Source organism: Aedes aegypti, chromosome 1, assembly GCF_002204515.2.
Source record: "Aedes aegypti strain LVP_AGWG chromosome 1, AaegL5.0 Primary Assembly, whole genome shotgun sequence".
Classification (NCBI taxonomy): domain Eukaryota; kingdom Metazoa; phylum Arthropoda; class Insecta; order Diptera; family Culicidae; genus Aedes; species Aedes aegypti.
Genome location: NC_035107.1, coordinates 23251191 through 23276111, shown reverse-complemented (window position 1 = coordinate 23276111; position 24921 = coordinate 23251191). Strand labels below are relative to the sequence as shown.

Sequence of the window (24921 nt, the reverse complement as noted above, 5' to 3'; positions counted from 1 at the left end):
AAGGTAAGAAAACTAGAAAACGATGGACGAAAAAACTAGAAAATAATAATCCTAAAACTTTGGGAAGGCCAGGGAATGTCAGGGGATTCAATTTTTGACCTGGAAAGTCAAAAAAAAATTGGGGGTATCCACTACAGTAGGCGAATTCCGGCGCGTATTTTCTTCGAAGAAAAGAAAATTTTCTTGCTGGTGAGTTATGGGCGAAAAAATACGATAAATTGTCTGGACGACATGGGTAATCAATCTTTCAAAATAGCATTTAACGCTGTTATCTACAGTAGAGTAAATTATGTTTTAATGCCTTAAATTATGTTTTAAAATTCATCAGAACTGCAAATTTTGAAAATGTGAAGAACTAGGTCCAAGCGTTATTTTACGATTTTTATCAGAAGCTTGAATTCTTCGGGGAAGTTAAAAGGCATAATTTGTATCGGAAGTCTAAAATATTGATTGAAACACATAAGTTGTAACGAATCATAGCGAAACATTGTTTGAAAAATTCGAAAAAAATCTGCGATTCTTGAAACAAATCTTTTTACATAATCCTAAAGAAATTATTCAACAATATTTGAAGAAACATCTGGAGATGTGATAAGTGGAATGGTGGAATTATTTGCATTAGTTTATGGAGGAGTAATGTAAGATCTCCGGGAATAGTATCTTCTGGTCTTAAAGAAATATATACGAGGAGCTTATGGAGGAAATCTTATTATTATTATTATCTTTATTAACGAGACTTTCAGCCGGAGGCTGGTTCGTCTCCATAAGGAGGAAATCTTAATTGTGAAATATATATGAGGAGCTTGTGAAATCTTATAAGAGTTCCTTGAGAATTATCGGAGGAATACCTGGAAAACACATTTAAGATGAAGACGAAACAAAGCCAAACCTAGAATTTCCATGCGCACAATTCGGAAGATCCATCAAAAACTGCATCTTTACCTTAAGGATTCCAAGAGAAAAATCACTGTTGAATTCGTTGAAGCAGTTCTCCGAGAAAGTTCTTTGACAATGTCTGGAATTTTACCTGAAAAAAGCAGGCAAATTTCTGGAGGACCTTTTTTCACAATTTTCCGCTAAAAACAGCTTGGTGTATCTTTTACAGTTTGCGTCTTGTTTAAAAATTTGGTACACTAAGGTAGCGGAAGGTGTCAGCCCTGGCCACGATCACAGGGTTTGACGGTGCCAAAGTAGAAGGTGCACCATAATAATACCTGTCTGTGAAACATATCCAGCCTCCTGACACCGCCCATACAACCCCATTGAAAAATAACGAGCAAACATCTCTGGTTCCCACTGGGAAGTCGTTCCCACTGACAACTCAATGTTTGTAAACAAATAGTCATTTGAGGACTAACAATCGAGGAGGGCAAAATCTTTTTTTTTCGAAAAATTTCATTTCTCACAACAACAGTTATATTAGTACAAACAAACGGTTACAAACTATTCGTTTGCAATGCAGAAGGTTAATTAGAGTTGATATGGTTAGCGTGAAATACATTTAAATAACGGAGAAAAATTTCCTTCACATGATTACGCCATTGTACGTTGTTGTTCTTGAGTTTGATGCTGACCTCTAAAACATGGCTGCCTAGCACCGGGCTGAACATATCACCTTCCCAATACTTTGGCACACCTCTAACGGTTCATGATTTATCATGAAACGGCTGCATTCAGGCGGAGGATCTTCGAACGGAGGGACCGCCAGGGCTCATTAGTTACTTATAAACCAGTGCTGGTTGTTGATGATTCAGTTATTCAGTTCGTTTACCACGAGCTGTATCATCCTTTGTACTAATCAGTAATGGTGGTTAAGTTTCGAAGCTAACGTGTGATCAATCGTTTTATAATGCAACATAAGAATGGGTGTTTAGTGGAACTGCGCGTAACACTTGTTGTTATTAAATTTAGTGATTGTGTTGGTGCTAATAGTGTGTTTATAATAAAATCTATGGTGATGAAAATTTGAAAATGAAATTGGAAGTGATTCTGATAGATTTGTTAGAAATATAATAATGATGATGTATAATGATGTGAACTCTACTAATTTAATAAAGGCCATAATACATTTTGCAATCATTTCTCTGAATATAAACATTATTGCCTAGTTCCTCAAACATGCATGATTAAAGTGTTAATAATGACAGCGAGTGCAGAAGAATGGATCGAAGTGATTTTGTTTTACTGTACCTTTGTTGATAGTGCTAAATTGTAGTTTGAATAGTAATGACTACAGCAACTAAAATAATGAAACATTTAAATTGAATATCTTTTAATTACTTAGTAATGCTAACAGATGGTAAATGCTAATAACAATGAATTTATATGAAAATGCTGTGATGTGAAAAGTGATATAATGGAAAGTATATCTGAAGTGTATTACGAAAGTTGATGAGTGATAATCGGTGATAAACGTGATAGTGTCGAAAATAAAAGTGACGATAGTGAGTGATGAAATGAAATGGGGAATGAGGACCTTTTAATAAAACTATTTCGTTCTTCACTTTAACCACTCTAGTAGCATTTCAGGCCTTATCATAGTTTAATAGTAGTCTAAAGTACTAGACTGCAAAACTACGGTAAGGGCTGATTGCTGCTAGGGTACACAGTGACCATTTGAGCAACATTGCTTAGGAACGTCTGTGTGATGAACGCAATAGAGGCTTATAAAAGCAAATGCTGGGGAAGGAGCTTAGGGCAGATTAAGAGTGCCAGTACTACCCCTATCGCTACCGACAAAAAAAAAAAAAACTAAGGTAGCGGAAGGTGTCAACATTTTCGACTAGTTATGTTTGAAATTTGTGAAATTATATCTCATGTAGTTTAGTATCTAACTTTCGCGCTTGAAGATTTCTACGGAGTGAGTGCTTCGAAAAGCCCAAGCAAGACGGTTCGTTTTCGGAACGCCGAAAAGTTTTACGGTTTCGCGTTGTGTGAGTGCGAAAAGATATCCGTGTTAAGTCGAGGATGGATTACCAACTGGTGAGCTCGTTTCATGCTTATAAAGACACATTTTTTCATGACAGCGTTAGTTCTATGTAATATTCAAACAAACTTTGTATGGTTCGTCACTACAAGTGTCGGCATTATGCCTTATAATTTCAATATAGACATATTTTCTCTCTTTAACATTACTAAAAACATCTTTTGAATGATTCGACATTATTGAATGTTGACGTATATTTTAAAACTCCTATCAAAAACTTTTCATCTCGAGACAAAAACGTACAGCGTAACTCTTCTGTAATTTTCAAAAAAACGATGACATTTTCAAACAAACTTTGAATGGTTCGGCATTATGGATGTTGACGTATTTTAAAAATCTTCTACCATAAACTTCTCGAGACAAAATGCAAAACTGGCTTTAAGTTTAAGTTGCATTTTTCCTACTTTTCCATGGATCGCTACACTGACCAATGGTATCTCCCAGATCTTTTCCTCCCTCACTAACAAACACCCTTCCCGTGGTGATTGTGAAGATGCAGTGGTATCCTCGGTCTCTAGAAGCAACAATAATTACACCCTAACATTCCTTCCCCATTCCAACTGACTGTAAGGACTTGGCCGACGTCTTCATTGATCAATAATATTAGATCTGCTAAAATTGTACTTCGAGAATAAGCGGACACTCATCCAGGGTTGGGAAAAAATCTGAAATTCATTCTACAGTAGCTAAACAAAGCCAATCAGTCAGCGAAGCCACTGAAACTCACGCCCATCATGCCAAGGCAAAAAGCCTTGAAAATGGATCAATGCACGAGTTCACTAGTTTGACGTTTGAGCGGTGCCGAATTCACTCGTTGCCATGGTCACGTAAATAACACGGCACCGCTTAAGGTGAAACTCCGTTGAATCCACAAATTTCTGTATACAAGTAGTTGTACACATAAAATAATCTCATATTTCGTGGTAATAGTGAAAATATTATAAATAAGACATCGTTGCCAGTAATCATTGCACCAACTTGAGTCTTTGTCACGCCAGTTGAATAATGTTGGTTGATGTCGTACGCAACCTTCAACACTTCTGACAGCACTGCAAACGAGCGGCTGACTTGAAATTAGAAAAATAAAAAAAGCGAAAACTGGTGATCGGGTGATCGTTTTAAGCACGGTTTTGTCAAGTTTTAAGTTGTTACCAGCAGACATCAACTAGAAGATGTTTTTCAATGAACATGTAGTGGAGGTAAATTGTGTTGGAAGTTCTGCGTGTAGCGGAAATGATGTAATTAGACGAAAAGTGTTCTTCGTTCGCGGGTGAATACATGTAGGCAAACATAGGCAAGTTTGTCGTTCGTTTTGAATATTAGCACGGTTTGTGAAGTTTTGACTAGCAACTAGCTATCGAACTATGGAAATGTGAAGTCAATAGTGTTCTGATGTCCTGTTAGCAATTTGGGAGTGATTACTTCTAGGTAAGTGCAATATTTTGATAAATAATGTGAACCGCCAGCAAAAGTGTATGTATGTGTGAGGAAGCCATCTTCACTGCCATGACAGGGATTCCATCCTATATGTCCTTAAACGTCAGATAGTGAACGTGTGCATCGGTCCATAGGCTAATATTTTCAAAGCTGAACGATCACTTCGACATCTGGTGGCTAGTAGGAGAACCGTCATAAAAGAGGTTGGGTTGAAAACGCACCGTGTGCAGCATAGGAAGGAGCACACATATTACACTTTTTCTCGAAATAGTTATGTTGTACACGATCAGAGAGCACTGAAAAACATGATAAACTTTTTTTCCTTCCAAAATGTACAGATCCGGTCAGTGCTCATGTACGATTTGTGGGATAAAATTGGAAAATTGGTGTTTGGCTGTATAGGTTATAAACTTCCGGATTCTTTGTTTGTGGCTAAATTTGTTGTGAAATCATGCGTATCGCAAGAATGAAGGGTCAAAATGATTATGCCAATGGAAAATAGTTTAATAATTAATTGATTATAAGCTAATTTTTGGGTCGAAAAATTGAATTTTGGACGTAAACAAACGTTTTCAATGACATTTCTCTCCTTCTTACCTAGCGACCTCTGTGCTGGTGGCGCATTAAATTTGCCTATTGCAAAACACCCGTTGCTAAGGGCAACCCAAAATTACTGTAGAAAAATGTTCTATTTCCCGCTGCATTTCCCGCATTTAGAGCCTTCAATGACACTAACGACTTAGAAAATTCATGCACCCAACATTGGCTACTCGATGAGATTCACGTTTTCGAACTACTGTACTGGGAAAGCCACGTGATTTTCGCGAAATTCAAGCCTACTACTATTACCATTCCCAGCACTGATCTCATCCCTTATTCATTTGGATCGTAGTCAAAGATGGCTAAAAGGAAAAAGATGATCGACTCTTTATTTTGCCATATATTTTGTCGACGACACGTTATTCAAGTAAGGGATCGTTCAAATATTACGTAACGCAACAGGGGGAGGGAGGGGGTCTAGCATGGTGTTACGGTCCATACAAAAATTTAAAATTTTCCATACAAAAGCTGTTACGTGGGGGAGGGAGGGGGTCTAAAATTGGCAAATTTTGCGTTACGTAATATTTGAATGAACCCTAACACTACTGCCATCTGTTGAGTCAAAAGCGCGTAAACATTATATTCAGCTAAAATAAAATCATCGTGCAATCAAAAAACGAAAAGTGGAAGAAATCAAAACAACCACGCTTAAAAATTGTTACATAGAAGTGAGTTCGACTCACATAACATCAGGCTTTTCTGGAACAACACAAAATTTGAGTAATTTTTATATATACTAAAAACTTCATGTGATGTTTTTTTCTTCTTTTTCTCACATTTTATGCCATTTAGAGCTGATTGGCAATGTCGCACATCCTCGTTTGAGCTGTGTACCTTTTTTCAAGCGTGAATGTCATTAACGAACACCTCAACATCTGGTGGTCACTAGGAGAACATTGCATATTAGTTGGCTTTTGACTCACCAGAGCGGCACTATTCATGTCGCCTAGAAAACACGAGAGTCGGTTATCTTTTTCCTTCTAACCATCTTTGATCGTAGTGCAATTCTTACTAGTTCCGATCGATCACGGAGTAGCAACCATTGACATGTACAGTCAGTCTATGCTATTCTACGCTAATTTTCGCGCTTGAAGAAGTCTACGGAGTATGATTTGTAGATGACTCAGGATTTACCTTTTTTTTCTTATGAATCCTCAAACTTTAGAAGAAAACTCTTTAGTGATCGGTCTAATCATACTAGCTTTAAAAATCGCTCTAGAAAATTATCTATATTATGTTTTTTGAGTGAAGTAAAAGATTTTGCTCAGTTTACGACCTAGGTACCTACAACTTCAAATGAACATTGTGCAAAAAATATTCAGATAGACAGTGTTGTTCAGACTCATTTCCCCGAAAATAACATTTTTCGAACTACGAAGCCACGAACTACTACAACCATGCTTTATCCTCCTAAGATAGAAAAGCAGATGGTTAAGCTTGAATACTGCACACAAAATCGATCAATTTTGATCCCAGAGAGCCACAATTCAAGTTTCGGTGAAATGAAATGAGTGAGTGAGTGAGTGCGAATCATTTCACCGAAACTTGAATTGCGGCCCACCGAGATCGAAACTGTCGGATCCCATGTGCATCACTCAAGCCCAACCACCTCCCCCTCCATCTCAGGAATACAACGCACAGTTATAACAGTTCACAATTAGAATTTCGGGGAAATGAGTCTGGTCAACACTGCAGATAGATATATGTATCTTCTTTTGCATACTTATCGAAAATATAACGGTTCAAACAAAGACGAAATAAAGACCTCCGTGTTCCTTGTAGTTGCTCAAAATGTATGGCACTTGAAGTAATTGATCAAAATCTAGAATGCCGTGAAAAGTGTTCTGCGATATGTTAAACTTGGGTAACTTTTGTAGTACCGGGACCATATGTAATACCAGTGGTACCTGAGTCATCTGAGCCAGACTACTAAGTGTTTGTTTCGTTTTTGGTTGAAATCCAAAAAATTCAGTGATCTGGATTTTTTTTTCTGGAAAACAACTGGAAGGTCAGGGAAAGTCACGGAATTTTATTTTCAAAATTAAGACGACACCCTAAATTGATTCTTCTAGATCTTGTTTCTAAGAACAGTTGTGTTTGTGAAATTGTTTGAAATGTAATGATGTACTTTCCAGGAAAGTCAAACTTCATGTTTAAAGAAATATTGTCGACTCATAGAACAGAATAGCGAATATTTTGTTTTGCTTCTGTTCTGTTTTATCCAAAAATTCCGCCAATTCCCAATCATCTATTGTAAGTCCACCACAATTCAACTCGCTCTCCCAAATCGCTCACAGAAAATGACATTGATTTCCCACCCACAAAAAGTCCAATTCCGGTCCCCCCTAAAAGTGCAATTTTGCTAACGCTTCACGTCCCGTGGTTCCACTTTATGCTTCAATTGCATTTCATCTTCGTCGCTCTTAAATCATACTTGCCCTGACACCCGTCCGACTCTCCTCGCCGGAATCGTGCCACGTCCGCTTCCCTCGAACCCCCTAGTTCAATCCATCCATCCGGTCGGGAAAACCCCAGGACGACGATGACGAGGCCGGCGTACGGTCGCGTTTTTTATGGCCCTAGTCCGCATGTGCCGGCATTGTTGTCGCAGCGTTCTGCTGCGGCAGGTCATCCGCCTCTTGCACTTCATCCCCTCGGGCTCTAATGCCCACTTCTGCATATCACGAGCCAAAGTCAGGGGATGGCTTCTATTTTTCTGTTACGTTTCTCGTCCCGAAACGCATTCACCATACCGCGTGCACACACGTGACCGATTACCACTCACGGTGCTCCTCTGATCGTCATCATCAGAAAAAAATCTCCTAATTCCCTGAGATAAATGAAACACTGAAGAAATATTATTGTTTTTCTTTGAATTTGTGAACATATGAACATGAACATCACAAGGACGTAAATTTAAATCGAGCTTTGCTGTCTATCCATAAAATGAAGATTTTTCTGATAATTACGATTTGGGGAGCACTGTGACCACTTCCACCACCGGCAGTAGTCAGCAGTCAGCTCGACAAGACAGAAAGGATACAGCAATAACAGCAGATGCAGACCTTAATGATGGGTGCGCGATAGCAATTTTCACACCGCGTGTTGGGTGCCTCCTCTTATGATAATCGCTTACGTCTACCTCCCACGCGACACACATTGACGCACTTCCTAGTTCCGATCCCAGTGCAGATGCACTGCACTTTGGGCCCATAAATCACACGCCCTGTAGTTGGTAATTGGAATTAATAGTTTCGTTTTCTGGTGCTCTGATCACAGAAGCTTTTAGGGAGGGAATAAGATTATTGAAAGGGAAGGGAATGAATCCCAGCAGAAATTGGCAAATAATTAAGGTCAAACGACGTTCAAGATTTCCTGCAATTACATTCAAAGTAAACCGCACCTATATCATCTGAAAATTTCACCCCCGGCCCATTGATCGTACACCCCCGACTACCAAAAATTTTCCTCATCTTTTCCTTTGCGCCAGACGATGTTGGACAAGGAAAAACAGCGCTTCCACGAGATGGCCGAAAAGGACAAGCAGCGGTACGAGCTGGAGATGCAGAACTATGTTCCCCCCAAGGGCACGGTCGTCGGCCGCGGCAAGAAGCGAAAGGCATTCAAGGACCCGAACGCACCTAAGCGATCACTGTAAGTACCTGTCGTCATCCACATCCGGAATCGATCTCACTCAATGACGCGATTTCCATTTGCATCCATCTTTTCTAGGTCGGCGTTCTTCTGGTTCTGCCACGACGAACGGAACAAGGTTAAGGCACTGAATCCGGAGTACGGCGTGGGGGACATTGCCAAGGAGCTGGGCCGAAAGTGGTCCGACATGGACGCGGAAGTCAAGTCCAAGTACGAGCAGATGGCGGAGAAGGACAAGGCGCGGTACGAGCAGGTAAGTTTCGTGATTTTTAGCTATTTTTGTTGTTTATAGAAGGTTGAAACAATGAAGGAACCAAAAGACGGTCAACATGAATGATAGAATCGGGGCATTGATACATGCCCAGTCAACATTTTGGTGGTATAACATTTATTATACATCATTCTGTATGAACCAATTCAATCGTATAGAATGCATGAAAAGGCTATATACCTACCAAAGTGGAGGCTATATGCGTACTTGGCACGACTTTTTCAGACTTTCTGCGATCAGATATACGATGCCACAACATTTGGATGAAAATTAAAAAAAAAGTTTCCAGCGAGTCTCGAACGCGGGACGTTTGGATCAGGAATCGGACACCTTACTACTGTCCCACTAAGGGATATACATCAGATGGGTGATTATTTGCCAATATTAAGGTGAAACATCTCGGAATCCAAAGATGGCCGTCACAATGGCCGACTTGTGCCCCTACTCACGTTTTCAAAGGCACAAAACTGGAGAAATAGTTGGCAAACGTTTCTGATCTTCTTATTTTAAGCTTTCTGCTAGTGCACTAAGGGCCGATTTCTTCACCTTCGCATAAGTCTTAAACCACGTTTACCCATACGATTAAACCAGGTTTAAGGCCTAAGCGGTGGTGAAGAAACCGCTTATAAGCCAAAATAAAAAGTACACTGTTGTTGGATGCTTTCTTCGCGAGATTTGTGCCTTTGAAGTTTCAGTGCAATCTTAGAAGTTGATTCCAAACTGTGTCACCTTAACCTTAGTAAGGACCTTGGGTCTTTTTCGACCCATTTCAAAATTCAAATCAATGTAACTTTTGATTGAAATAACCTAGCAATTTGAAACATTCTGACAATTATTTTTTTGTGGAAAATTTTGTTTCTGCGGAAACAAAAGTTTTGAATGACCCCTATGGGAGCAAACAAAGTTACAAATTGTGACGTAGGGTCGTTTTCGACCCGAAAATTCAAACAGCTCGCAAAAATCAGTGTGTTGACCGAATTTAGTTCTGTTGGGCTTAAATGAAGGGCACACATGTCTAGTTTCAGAAACCCTCCCGGAGATCCGGATTTGGTCACTGTGGCCACCGGGAACCTGCTTCATATGAAAAAAATCCCTTTAGAGACCCTTACTTTGACGACCTGTAGTTTCGTAACTAAACAAGTAATCTGAACCGTCCTCATATTGTTGAACAGGTATTCACGTGGACTGTGAATAGAGATTCTCAAATCACTTAGTTATTGATACCCGGTTCCGGAAACCCGGAACTTACGAAAAGTAAGTTTCCATCGCAGTTCTGTATATGTAATTCACATCGGCACTATTCGGTTGGTGGATATTTTGGCATAATATTTTTCTGTAATAAGGGACCAATTACCGGCGCACATTCCCTGAAAAATTCGATCCAGTATGGTCCCTGCGGAACCGGTTCCTGGAGTCCCGGGAGGTGGCCAATCTGGACAATTCGATGGAATTACTCAGATTTGAATCACAAAACCAAATGAATTGTGTCCAATTCTTTATGATTTTTTTATGTTTGGATGTATTTTGCCAAAATAATGAATGGATGGTTATTCTGGTCCTTTTGAAGCAACGGAATGGCCACCGGGAAACCCGTAATATGGGACCACACAATTAGAGCGCCAAAAGTAGGCATGCGACGGCTCAATCTTCATGATTTTGCTTCCCTGTGACTCTGCTAGTTCAATTATGGATGAATGACCACTTTGGTTCTTCTGGTCCACCAAAATAACCCAGGAATAGCCACTGGAAATACCCGTATTGTGGGACATTTAAGTTTTTGTGAAAAAACTAGGCATGCGACGGCTCAATCTTCATGATTTTGAATACCTGTGACACTTCTAGTTCAATTTTAGATGAATGACCACTTTGGATCTTCTTAGGCAAGCAACGACTCATTGTTCATGATTTTTAATACCAGTGACACTTCTAGTTCAATTGATGAATGACTACTCTGGCTCATTGTTACCACGAAATAACCCAGGAATGACCACCGGAGATACCCGTATTGTGGGACATTTCAGTTTTGTACCAAAACTAGGCATGCGACGGCTCATTCTTCATGATTCTGGATACCTGTGACTCTTCTAGTTCAATTTTAGATGAATGACCACTCTGGGTCATTGTTAGGTCATTGGCACAGTAAGCTCTCAGATAATAACTGTGGAAGTGCTCATAAGAACACTTAGCTGAGAAGCAGACTCTATCCCAGTGGGGGCGTAATGCCAGAAAGAAGAAGAAGAAGACCACCGGAGATACCCAAATAATGGGACATTTCAGTTTTGTACCAAAACTAGGCATGCGACGGCTCAATCTTTATGGTTTTGAATACCTGTGACTCTTCTAGTTCAATTATAGACGTATGATCATTCTGACTAATTGCGAACGAAAATAAAACCTGAAGTACGCAGACACAAAAGTCAATCTGGAAATATTGAGATGTAAAATTTGTGAAAAATAATGAAATTGTTCTGGTGAGCTTCGATCCCACGACCTCCAATACGCTAGACTGGGCGCGTTAATCAACTACGCCACAGAACGGGCAACGATTCTACAGTGTAATCGCCCAACCTGAAACCTGTGGACCTGAGTGGACTTTTACTTATTATTGTGTGAGAAAAGTCACATGCCCGAAAAACCAGGAAGATTGAGCCGTTGCATGCCTAGCTTTGATACAAAATCTAATGTACCCCACGATACGGGTTTTTTCGGTGGACATTCCTGGGTTATTCCAGTGATAGCAAAGGACCAGACTGGCCATCCATTCATTATTATGTGAGATGGACCACGTGCTCAGAAAATTAGGAAAATTGAGCCGTCACATGTCTAGGTTAAGAACTAAATCTGAAATGTCCCACAATAGAGATAACACCGATGGTCATTCCTGGGGTGTTCGGTGGTAACAATTATCCTGAGTGGTAATTCACTTATGAATGAACTAGACTGCCCATACTCGCAATACAGTCCCATTAGGAAAATCATCATGTCGAGAAAAACGCATCTGAACCTTACTGAAATTTTTTTCGTAACGCCGCTGGTGGCAACATAAAATTCTGGTGTCATTACTCAAAACATTATCATTACAGTATAAGAAAATGCTCAACAAATAATATATTGTTAATGCAGTTGATTTTACTGTAAAATTTCAAGATAATAGCAGGTGGGACTCGTTATCCGAGTACTTTTCTCACCAAATGCAAATATACTCGCATACCAGTCCCATTACTTGGGACTCGCTTACTTTGTTATCGCGCACCTTGACACATTTGTTGGCAAGTTTACTACATCTTCCAAAGTACTTTTCCTTTTGCTAATATTAGAGTTATCATATTTTAATTGCAATAGCTCCTATAAAATAATCAACTATACGGTGGTGATAGTGACAGTGTTCAAGACATTCCTGGGCTGGATGGTAGTGTTGCGGCCAGCCAATATGAATAGTACCCTGGATTCATAAGCAATACATTTATGTTGGGTTGGAAACATAGTTAATACTAATAGCTATCGAGGTATAAAATCGGACAAGCTTTGGTAAGCCTAATTTCGGAAAAATTACAAATTTCTAAGATATGCCTTCTTATTTTCAGCATTAGTTATCGCTAAAACATAGTTTGACCCTTCGACGATACCAGTGGGAAAAGCTTTCCACTCCACGTCGTTGGAAGATGAACCTACTGGAGGCGGAGATTTCGTTACTAATTGGCTAGATGATGAGAGATGTAACAGGTATAGCTTTACTTGGAGGAGAGCTGTTTATCTTATTTATTGTTTAGACTTTCGCAAGAATTAAAAACTTAATATGTTTCAACCATTAATATCACCAGTCATGTCACAAGTCATGTAAAAAAAAACTAAATTTTTATGGAATAAAGGTGACTTAAAATACTCAAATTAGTAGTATTTCTTTTTCTTTTGGAATGATAACTACAATGCAAGATTACAGGAATCATAACAGGAAAGAGTTGGCTTGAATTTCATTGTAATCTACTAGTGGGACTGTTATGCGGGTACTTTCAATATGGGACGCACATAGTTTGGTATTTTTTTCGCATTTTGTCCATACAAAAATACAATTTTAGGTATGCTACCAAGAAGTACACTATTAATAAGTACGATTCATGAAGAAAACTAAGAAATGATGAAAATTCAAATGGGACTGTTATGCGAGTATGGGCAGTAGAAGAGTTACAAGTATTATACTGCCATGAATCGCAAGTCAGTCCCATCTGTGAAAAGTAGGCATTGAGAAAATGAGCTGTGAAGATATCAAACTCGTTTTTCATACGAATATTCAAAAAATTTCAGAGGATTAGAACATGTTCCAATCTTAATGAAACTTTCACAACTTGCTTTTCACTACGAAATCATTCCGAGAAAAATATAGAGATGATCAAACCAAGTTATATTTTTGTGTTCCAAGATTGAGCCGTCGCATGCCTAGTTTTGGCACAAAAACTGAAATGTCCCACAATACGGGTATTTCCGGTGGCCATTCCTGGGTTATTTTGGTGAGCCAGAAGAACCAATGTGGTCATTTATCAATAATTAAACTAGCCAGAGTCACAGGGATCCAAAATCATGAAGATTGAGCCGTCGCATGACTACTTTTGGTGCTAAAATTTTGTGGTCCCATATTACGGGTTTCCCGGTGGCCATTCCGGTGCTCCAAATGGACCAGAATAACCATCCATTCATTATTTTGGCAAAATATATCCAAACATAAAAAATCGTAAATAATTGGGCACAATTCATTTGGTTTTGTGGTTCAAATCTGAGTAATTTCATCGAATTGTCCAGATTGGCCACCTCCCGGGACTCCAGAAACCGGTTCCGCAGGGACCATACTGGACCGAATTTTTCAGGGAACGTGCGCCGGTAATTGGTCCCTTATTACAGAAAAAAATTATGCCAAAATATCCACCAACCGAATAGTGCCGATGTGAATTACATATACAGAACTGCGATGGAAACTTACTTTTCGGATGTTCCGGGTTTCCGGAACCGGGTATCAATAACTAAGTGATTTGAGAATCTCTATTCACAGTCCACGTGAATACCTGTTCAACAATATGAGGACGGTTCAGATTACTTGTTTAGTTACGAAACTACAGGTCGTCAAAGTAAGGGTCTCTAAAGGGATTTTTTTCATATGAAGCAGGTTCCCGGTGGCCACAGTGACCAAAACCGGATCTCCGGGAGGGTTTCTGAAACTAGACATGTGTGCCCTTCATTTAAGCCCAACAGAACTAAATTCGGTCAACACACTGATTTTTGCGAGCTGTTTGAATTTTCGGGTCGAAAACGACCCTAAGTCACAATTTGTAACTTTTTGTTAGGGACAGGAAGGTTAATGCGACACATACACATTGTTGTTCTTTGAGGCCCATCGTCAGCAGATACAAAGTTTGGGTGGTAATTTTTGCTAAGTTATTGCGATTTCATACGATGCTTTCTTGATTGATATATGATCTGTCATTTATGTCCCATAACAACTGTGCAAAATTTCAGCTCGATCGGTGAAACTATATTTTAGCGCCAGCCGTTTAAAGTTTGTATGGGATTTACTATGGGAAAACTTACTTTTGCAAAGAAAAATCGTCAGAGGTCGCCCATTGTCCTCTATAAAAATTCTGAACACAGATCTCGATAGGTATTTTCACGATGAACAACATTGCCAAAGATAGCAAAGCAATTCGATGCTTGTGAAAAAAGTTTATAAGCATATACTACTCGGAATTTTTTCCCAATTTTGTTATTATTGTTATTCCTTTACGTATTAATCAACGTCGCATTGCCAATAGGTTTTCATTGAATAACTTTTTTCACAAGTGTCGGATTGTTTTGCGGTCTTCGGCAATATTCTTCATCGTAAGAATACCTATCGAGGTCTGCATTCAGAATTTTTATAGAGGTCAATGGGCGACCTCTGGCGATTTTTCTTTGCAAAAGTAAGTTTTCCCATAGTAAATCCCATACAAATTTTGAACGGCTGGCGCTAAAATATATTTTCTCCGATCGAGCTGAAATTTTGCACAGTTGTTGTGGGACCTAAATGCAATCTAAAAAGTGGACTGGAGCGAGAATCTAAATTTTGTCCCACACTAATGGCCATATTTATTGGAGGCGGCGAAATAAATTAGTCGTTGGCCGTTCCCATTCGTCCGCCGGTGGGTACTGAACTTTCCAATGGTCGATCTGAACTCCTCCTCCTGGACAAACTGAGCGTTTTATAGTGCGTTAGTAACAACACGTATTATCAGTTCAATGGTTTATTACAGAATGATGTTTGGTTCCTACGTCTGACTCTTCTAATATGTCCATGACTACTATGTTAAGTGAACTACTGTGATGTTGTGAGAAGTTTAGTAATGTACTTAATTAATTTACTACAATTCGGTCATCCTGATTCAACGATGTCCTCATCGTTATCATCATCAGTAAATATATGAGGAAAAGATAACAATTTTCGCATATTTCCCGGTGAGCAAACTGAGCTATATCAGGGTGGCCACCGAACCGGGAAAAACGGGAAAAGCGGGAAAAAGACGGGAATTTGAATCCATCGGGAAAAAGACGGGAAAAACCGGGAATTTGAGATGGTCACCGGGAAAATTATTTTGAAAGAACATCTTCAAGCTATAAATCTATAAATCATCAAAAATAAGTTGTAGAAAGTTGATATGGTTGATCATATTGCCATTAAGCATCTGTTATCTTGGAGAAATAACTTTTAAATTTTCTTGTTAAAACAGTCTAGTTTGCTACACTCAAGTTGGTTGGTAATGTTTTGGAATACTTTTTTTTTTTTATCTCTTACTATCAGGGCTTATATTTTTTCTTTATCTTATTTGACTCAAAGCTTTGAATCAGATATTAAAAGTTCTTGCATAAAGTAACATATTGGATTCATTATTTTCTTTAGTTACTTTAGTTTAGTGTGGCTTTGTTTCATCCTCATCTTAAACTTATTAGCTTTAGTGAACTCTTAATTTTCACACATTTAGAATAAAATGCCGAAACTCGGCTTTCGGAAACCAAGATCCGTACAGCCGAGCGCTCGGCAGTCATCTCGGTTTAATAGTTTTAGCTGATAAACTCGGTTTCTGTGAAAGAATTTGGCTACCGTGTTAAACTGAGAATCTCGGCATCTCACAAACTGAAATCTCAGTAAAAATGAACAACAATCTTTATTGAGGCACTTTTGGCCGCAGAATATATTCTTAATTTATTTAGTTTACATTTGTGTTTTTTAAGCAATGCTAACTTTGGGCTGCCCATAAATCATAATTGAAAATAATTATTGACATGTTCTTAAAATACGACTATTTATACCATAATTACTTTCCGGCAGAAAACGAACGACATTGTATACTAAATTACATAAAAAGCAACAACTTTGAGCATACTTACAGAAGAGTTCGTACAATCTAACTTCCTCCAGACTTATAATTTCAGGCACTTGGTTAATTGTAGAAACTTTTCTACGATATTTTCATTACTTATCTACTTATACACAAAACCGATGCACTTTTCCGAATGTAAATGAAAACAAGATGGTAGATGGTAAAACAAAATACTGAGAATCTCGGTAAACTTAGATGGAAACCGATATATCAGCATTCGAGCCAACTGAGTTCGGTGAAAACGTTGTTAACGTTGGTGCTCGGCTTACAATATTGCTGAGATACGGGTAAAATGTAGAACTAACCGAGATTTCAGTTTCAGAAGCTGCCGAATCTCGGTTAAAATTATTTGTTAGCTGGGTTTTCAGCAAAATGGCCAGAAGCCGAGTTGACTCAGCATTTAAAAATGCCGAGCTCGCGAACAAAATTTAAGTGTGATGAAGAAAAAAAGTTAGATTGAAAATTGAAATACTTTAAATAGGGTAATAGAGAACAAAAAGAGCATATCTAGACATGTAAATGGAAATGGAATGCTGTTTGTATGTCACGAGTTGGCTTGAGAACGGGACGACTGATTTGAATTATTCTTTCACTTTTGTTTTCTTTAGGGTCTCCGACGTGTATGAGTGGAAAAATATTTTTGGGAAATTCTTCAAGAAAGCAAATTTGACATTAACTTTTTTTAAGTTTTTTCAACAATTTGTTATTCCATACCAATTGTACTACTACTACTACTACGAATATTTTTTTTCTTATTGGACGGAAAAATACCGTTGAAAAGTTTGAAATAAAATTTTTGGTGTATTCAATTGAAAAACCGATCGAAGGGGGTAACGTTCAGACTCCTCAATTAAAAACCGGGAAAATTCTGAAAATTATACCGGGAAAACCGGGAAAAAAGCGGGAATTTCAAAATGAACATTTGGTGGCCACCCTGTATATGGAAGGCTAGAGACTTGAAATCCATCTATGTCAGTAACTAAATAACGATCATTTGGTAAAATTTGTTTTATATCGTAAGGACCTTTAAGTTTATTAGATAATTTATGAGTATCAACTGTTTTTATAACAACGAAATCTCCTTATTTATAATCTTGTACACCCTTTCGCTTTTTATCCACTTTGGTTTTATTATATGCTTGAAGTTTTTCAATTTGGTCCTTTGCTTCTTTCCTAATATCTACAAGATTCCTAAATTCAATATTTTCCTGGTTATTTTTGACAAGTGTCTCTAAATTAAACTCAACTATATTGAACGTATTTTGAAGTTGGCCAAACAATAATATAAGGTACCGCGAGGTAAGTGGGTAAATGGGGTAAGTGAAAACAATTGATATATTTTACTGAATATGTGAATTAACGTTTTAAACTCATGCGTAAACCTTCGAGGCAATTGAGAACATTACGATAGGTAAGAAATTTCTGAGATTTTTCAGCCATTATTGCATAATAGAGCGAAAAATTGTTAACCTGTCAACTGTTACTCCGTAACAAGTTGGCGGCGTACAATCTTATTTTAATATTTTCAGTGGAAAAAAGTTGCGGAAAAAAATTTCCTGTACCACTACTTAGTTGTCCTCTGTGACTGTTTCAAACTGCAATAAAAAACGTTTTAGAATTAATTCGACGTAGACCTAAAAATAACTAAATTTGAACACCGTCAATTTTCTTATCAGGTGGGGCAAGTGAAAAGTTTATCATTAGAGATTGAATTTGTGTTTTCTCTTCAAGTAGCCATAAGTAAACATGGTTCGAAATTATCATAGAAAAACATAACGTGCTGATAATTCAAGAAACACTATACTCAAGCGTTAAAAGCTATTAGAAATCATGGAACTTCTCTAAAATATGTTGTCAAACATTACAATATTAATATGTCTACTTCGGGCAGCCAATTAAAAGGAGACTTTGACTAAAAGTTGCAATATTAGAGAACACACGGAAGTCTCGTGGAATGTAGAGTAAGGTGGGGCAAAAGTTCGACCTTAGTGGTATAATCAAAGTTTCCAGGAATATAATAGCAGTTAAAACAAAACAAATACCATACAGTAAACTTTCAACATATTGGCTATAATTTTGCTGAACAAACTTGTGTCAAAATATTTACCCATTTTTAGTTATAACAGTTTCAAAATTGATTGTCTTATTCGAACTTTTGCCCCACCGGTGGGGCAAGAGTTCGAATCTAGTGTGGGGCAAAAATTCGCTGGCTAAAACCCAAAATATCGATCATTTTATGACAGGCATACTTTACACCAGCTGTAAACTTAAATTTGCCGAAAAATACACACTAAATTTTCATCAAAAAAATGCCCAAAAACGGGATAATTGTAATATACTCAAAAATAGCAGTTTTTCGCAAAACTAAGTGGAAATGTAAAATTTTGGTGACAGTTTTCACACGATCAGACAAATATAACTAAATTTGAAGATAATATGTGGATTTTAGGTAATTTGCAAATTTGTCCGTGATTTTATACATGGGTCGAACTTTTGCCCCGCTGATTCGAACATTTGCCCCACTATGGGCCAAAAATTGTTTCCAAGCATTTATGCAAAATCTAATACACTTCAAAGCAACCTTATGATAGGCCTAGAAACGCCCTCACATAAAATATTGAAAAAGATTTTATCTTCAATTGGTTCCATGCAACGAAAATTTGACTAAAAATTACAATATTCACGTCGAAAAACAACAAATAGCCATAACTTTCCCAAATCTCAATCGATTTTTATGATATTTGGAGTAAAAGTCTCTTACTTGAATAGCATTCGAACCACAATGACATTTAAAAGATTTGTTTTGAATTGAGCTAGAAATCTTAAAAAGAAACTCTTACCCCACTCGAACTTTTGCCCCACTTTACTCTATATGTAAAGCTAGTTCAAAACATAAAAATGGGGTATAGGTCTATCCACATAAAAAAAGATTCTAAATACGTTATTGAAGGATTCCGTTTGATTTCTCCCGAAGAGTTATCCGACGTCATGTCCGACTTTCTCAAAAACAAATAACGAGCGGTGGAAATTCTACAAAGTAGAAATGCAATTGCTGTCCTATAATGTAAGAACTAACATTGGAAATGTTGCAGTTAAAATGTTGTCGAATAATTTCAACTAACATAACTGAACAGAAGAAAATTCAAGTGAAAAGAATAACATTTTATTTGTTTACATGTTACTTATGTTATTGTTCATTGGGAAGCATTAACAAATGTTAAAGCTAATAGAAATCGTGAATATAACTGTTTGTTTTTGAATTTATTGTTCAAAACGTTAAACTTTTCACTTGCCCCACTTTTGGGGCAAGTGAAAAGTAAGGAGACATTTTTCAAAAACTAACTAACAACTTCCTCTGTCTGATATGATTCTCTTTGGTCTACTATAGTGATTCATGTAAATTGATAGGTTTTTAATAACTTCTTCAGTATTAGTGGTTTTAGTTGGATAGAATTTGACAAATTTTGTAAAGGCGTCAACTACTACCAAAATAAATTTGAATCCTTTCGATGATCGTAACTGTATCGGACCATAATGATCAATATGTATGGTGTTGAATGGTTTTTCACCTTTATCAATATTCTTTAAGAAGCCTTCCTTTTAAGTATCAGCTGGACTGTAAAATATACAACTTAAACAGTTACCTATGTATTTTTTTACAATTTTCCTCATATTTGAAAACCAGTAAATTTTTTTGATTTCTAAAATAGTCTTTTCTATCCCAATGTGTCCTAAATTATCATGACAAATTTTTATTATATTGTTCATCATAATTTTCGGAATAACTAGCAATAACTTATTGTTATCATTTCTAAATAGAATTCCATTTTTCAATTCAAAGTTTGGAAATGTATGTGATTCAAGGTGTGTTTTGATGTTTTTTAACTTTTCGTCTTGCTCTTGAGCAAGAATTACATTTCTTTCTATATTTTCTGTATTTAACACACTAACAGCTTCAACGGAACTCACTTGTTCGCCTTCATTGTTTTTCGAAAATATTTTTCCTTCATTCATAGCTAATCTGCTCAGAGCATCAAAATGACGCATTTTTATTCCATCGCGAAATTCTAATGTATAATTATAATTTTCTAAAAATAAAGCCCAACGACTAATTTTAGGATTAATTTCTTTTTTCGCCAAAGTTTGAGCCAACGCATTGCAATCCGTATAAACTTTGAATTTTGTACCTGATAAATAAACATGAAATCTCTTTATTGCATGTACAACTGCAAGTGTCTCCAATTCAAAACTATGTAATTTTGATTCATATTCATCGGTTTTCTTGCTGAAAAAACTAACTGGGTGAAATTTTCCATCTTTTTGCTTTTGCAACAAAACAGCTCCAAATCCAAACGAGCTGGCATCGCAGTGCAATTGTGTTTCAGCTTTAGTGTCGTATAAAGCTAATATTGGTGCAGATACTAGCTTATTTCTGAGTTGCAAAAACGAATTCATTTCTACATCACCAAATGCAAATACTGCGTCTTTCTTAGGCAAATTATAAAGTGGTCTTGCTATCAGGGCAAAATTTTGAACAAATTTCTGAAAATAACTAGTTAAACCCAAAAATCTCTGAACGTCTTTGGCATTTTTTGGTATTGGAAACTCCAATACGGATTCAATATGTGATTTACTAGGTTTACGCCCAAATTCATTGATTATATATCCTAAATATTCAATTTCATTAAAACAAAATTTACATTTGTCAAAATTAAGCTCTAATAAATTGTTACTCAAAATTGTTAATACTTCTTTTAGAGTTTCTAAATGTTCTTCCATAGTTGCCGAAGCTTTTAAAATATCATCAATGTAAACACAAATTTTTCCTTCCTGAATTAATTTCTTAAAAATTTTGTTAACGAATCGTTGAAAAACAGCAGGGGCATTACAAAGCCCAAAAGGAACACAAGTATATTCATATTGACCACTCGGAGTTACAAACGATGTGAATTTCGTACATTCTGAAGCTATTTTAATCTGATGGAATCCTGATTGAGGATCTAAAATTGAAAATATTCTTTTTCCTTTCAATTTATCAAAAATATCTTCTAATAAAGGTAATGGATAATTATCTCTAAAAGTATCTTTATTAAGCTTTCTATAATCTACACAGAGTCTAATATCGCCATCTTTTTTAGGAATAACTACAATTGGACTAGCGAAAGGAGAATCGCTTTCCTTTATGACACCAGATTTAAGTAATTCATCAACTTTCTGGTCAACTTTTAATTTATCTGTCTGTGAAAGTCTTCTTGGTTTAAAATGAAAGGGTGCTGCAGATTTTAGAATAATTTTCATCTCATAATCTCTTTCTGGTTTCAGAGGTCGTAAAAATTCAAAATAATATTTTTTAAGAACATGCTCAAAATTTACCAAATGATTTTTATCAATGTCACCAGTATTCTCTAAAATTTTTTGGAAATCAATAGAACTTACAGTCTCTGTTACCTTTTTTGGTGGTTCAATTTGCTCACTTTCGAAGACCGGAGTTTTGAAAATTTGTATTTGGCCATTTTCTATAACCGTGCGCATCCCAGGTTGCATTATAACGTTTCTACCAATAATAACATCGTATGATTGCATCGTCAAATCAGGAACAACTAAAAACTCAATATTAAGAGATAAATTTTGAATTAAAACATCAGTTACTAAACATCCCAGAATGTTAAGCCTGGTTCCTCCGATACCCTTATATGAAATTCTCTCATCATATTTGCGTATTTTGCCCTTTTCTACTAAACCAAAGCGTATCAGACAAACCGGGCTACCTGTGTCGAACAATGCTTCAAATTTAGTGTTAAAATGTGGAAAGTGTATATCTACCAGTCCATTGTTTTTGAATCCTACAACTTTGTCAGCTAATTGCGTTTTAACAGCTACAATCTTCATTGTTTTCTCCGAACGATGTTGTCTTGATCGACTACCCTCTATGCTGTCCTTAAAGTTCTGTGGTTTTGTTGTACGACATTGAGCTGCGACATGACCAGGGAAGTTACATCTGTAGCATACGATTGGCTTGAAAGCTTCATGTGGTGGAAGGCGAATTGATGAAAATGACTGCAATAAAGAAATCACCGACTTGAATCCAGAGATTTGTGCGAAGTTCTTCAAATTTTTGTCTGGAATCCCTTCAATGATATACTCGATCAACTCCATTTCTCCAAGGTTCAGTGGTGAGGCCAGCATTCTTTTTTCAATGTAATAATCTTGAAACGACTCATGTCTTCTCCATCTTCTAAGTTCAAGTTTTTTTCTCAATTCAAACGTTACCATGGATAGAGTAAAGTGGGGCAAAAGTTCGAGTGGGGCAAGAGTTTCTTTTTAAGATTTCTAGCTCAAATCAAATCAAAACTTAGAAATGTCATGGTGGTTTGAATGCTATTCAAGTAAGAGACTTTTACTCCAAATATCATAAAAATCGCATGGAACCAAATGAAGGTAAAATATTTTTCAATATTTTATGTAAGGGCGTTTCTAGGCCTATCATAAGGATGCTTTGACGTGTATTAGTTTTTCCATAAAAAGTTGGAATCAATTTTTGGCTCATAGCGGGGCAAAAGTTCGAATCTGTGGGGCAAAAGTTCGACCCATGTATAAATCCACGGAAAATTTTCCAAATTGCCTAAAATCCACATATTATATTTAAATTTAGTTAAATTTGTCTGATCGTGTGAAAACTGTCACCAAAATTTTACATTTCCACTTAGTTTTGCGAAAAACTGCTATTTTTGAGTATATTACAATTAACCCGGTTTTGGGCAATTTTTTGATGAAAATTCAGTGTGTATTTTTCGGCAAACATAAGTTTACGGCTGGTGTAAAGTATGCCTGGCATAAAAGTATTGATATTTTGTGTTTTAGCCAACGAATTTTTGCCCCACACTAGATTCGAACTTTTGCCCCACCGGTGGGGCAAAAGTTCGAATAAGACAATACATTTTGAAACTGTTATAACTAAAAATGGGTAAATATTTGGACACAAGTTTGTTCAGCAAAATTATAGCCAATATGTTGAAGGTTCACTGTATGGTATTTGTTTTGTTTTAACTGCTATTGTTTTCTTGGAAACTTTGATTATACCACTAAGGTCGAACTTTTGCCCCACCTTACTCTATGTCTTATGGGGCAAGAGGAACACCGCAGTTTTCTCATATGAAATCAAATGAACTTTTATTTTTCTTGTTTAATATTGCATTAAATCAATGTTTCCTACTAAATAAAATCAAAATAAACCATCTTGGACATTCAAAAAGGTTTCTAAAATTTTTTATTATTATTGTTACAGTCAAATAAGATGAAAACTGAATTAATTTTGTAAAATTACTTTTTATCTATAAGTCAACTTATATCCCTCAGTTTTTATCTTTACTTACTCTAAAATTTATCGTTTAGGCTGGGAAATAATAATATACAAAATTTGTGGCATTTTGCTCTGGTGGTCTTCTTGCCCCATACGAGTGGCACTCTTGCCCCGTGCCTTGTTTAAAAACCTCATAAGACGGGACATTCTCAAAAATCTCAAATCATCATGTGTTTCTTATATTTTTAAAATCTATCGATAACATCATTTAGAACAAGAGGTGAGCTTGCCCTTACACTGGAACAATCTTTAAAAATTGTGCTAATCAACCATGATTTGAACCTATATATCTTAAGGTGTCCTTCTTGCCCCCAGCCCCCCTACTTATAATTGTTGTCGTTATCCGCTTCTACCAGCAAAAAACGTCGAAAATCTTCGCTGGAGCGATTCACGGGTGAGGTGGAAGTCAAATAGTACACAGCTAAAAATATGTTGTAAATTTCAGTTTATTTTCATGCACATATTTGGAGCATCAAAATAAACTGAAATGTCAACGACAAATCACTTATTTTCCAACCGAATACACTTTAAATTTACACGATCGTGTAACATTCAAGCATTCGCTGGTTTCAAAAATTGAAAAAACTTTTGACACTAAGGAGATACTATTGGCTGCTTTTCTCGATGTAGAAGGCGCGTTTGACAACGCTAGTTTTACATCGATGAAAAACGCCATGAGAAATCGAGATTTCCCTGAAAAAATGATTGAGTGGATAGAAGAGATGCTATCTAGAAGGGAAATATCAGCATATCTAGGAGATTCAGTTGTAAAGGTAACAGCTGTTCAAGGCTGTCCGCAAGGGGGAGTTCTTTCTCCTCTTCTCTGGTCTCTGATTGTTGATGACCTACTTGTAAAGCTAAAGCTTCAAGGATTCGAAATAATTGGATTTGCAGATGATATTATTATTATAGTCCGCGGAAAATTCGATAAAACTGTTTCCGAGCGAATGCAAACAGCACTCAACTTAACCTTAGCATGGTGCAATAATGAAGGATTAAGTATAAATCCTGATAAAACTACAATAGTACCGTTTACAAGAAAACGTAAAGTCTGCATTTCAGCTCTCAAAATAGGAGATACTAAACTATCCTTATCTCTTAGTGCCAAATTTGTAGGTGTTGTATTAGATTGTAAGCTTGTTTGGAATAAGCATATAGAACAACAGATAGAAAAAGCAAGAAATGCTTTCTGGGGCTGCAAAAGAACCTTTGG

At 36.9% G+C, this 24921-nt stretch overlaps 1 protein-coding gene across 5 annotated transcripts in view; it reads left to right on the top strand.

Moving 5' to 3' along the window:
• Nucleotides 1–24921, top strand: part of LOC5574747 (high mobility group protein DSP1) — a 161418-nt gene that overhangs the window by 126108 nt on the left and 10389 nt on the right. For all 5 annotated transcript variants that reach the window (XM_021839147.1, XM_021839148.1, XM_021839149.1 and 2 more), the window contains exons 4-5: nucleotides 8514–8677; nucleotides 8756–8930. In XM_021839147.1, coding sequence (XP_021694839.1) covers nucleotides 8514–8677; nucleotides 8756–8930 — 339 coding nt within the window. The remainder of the gene's footprint in view (nucleotides 1–8513; nucleotides 8678–8755; nucleotides 8931–24921) is intronic.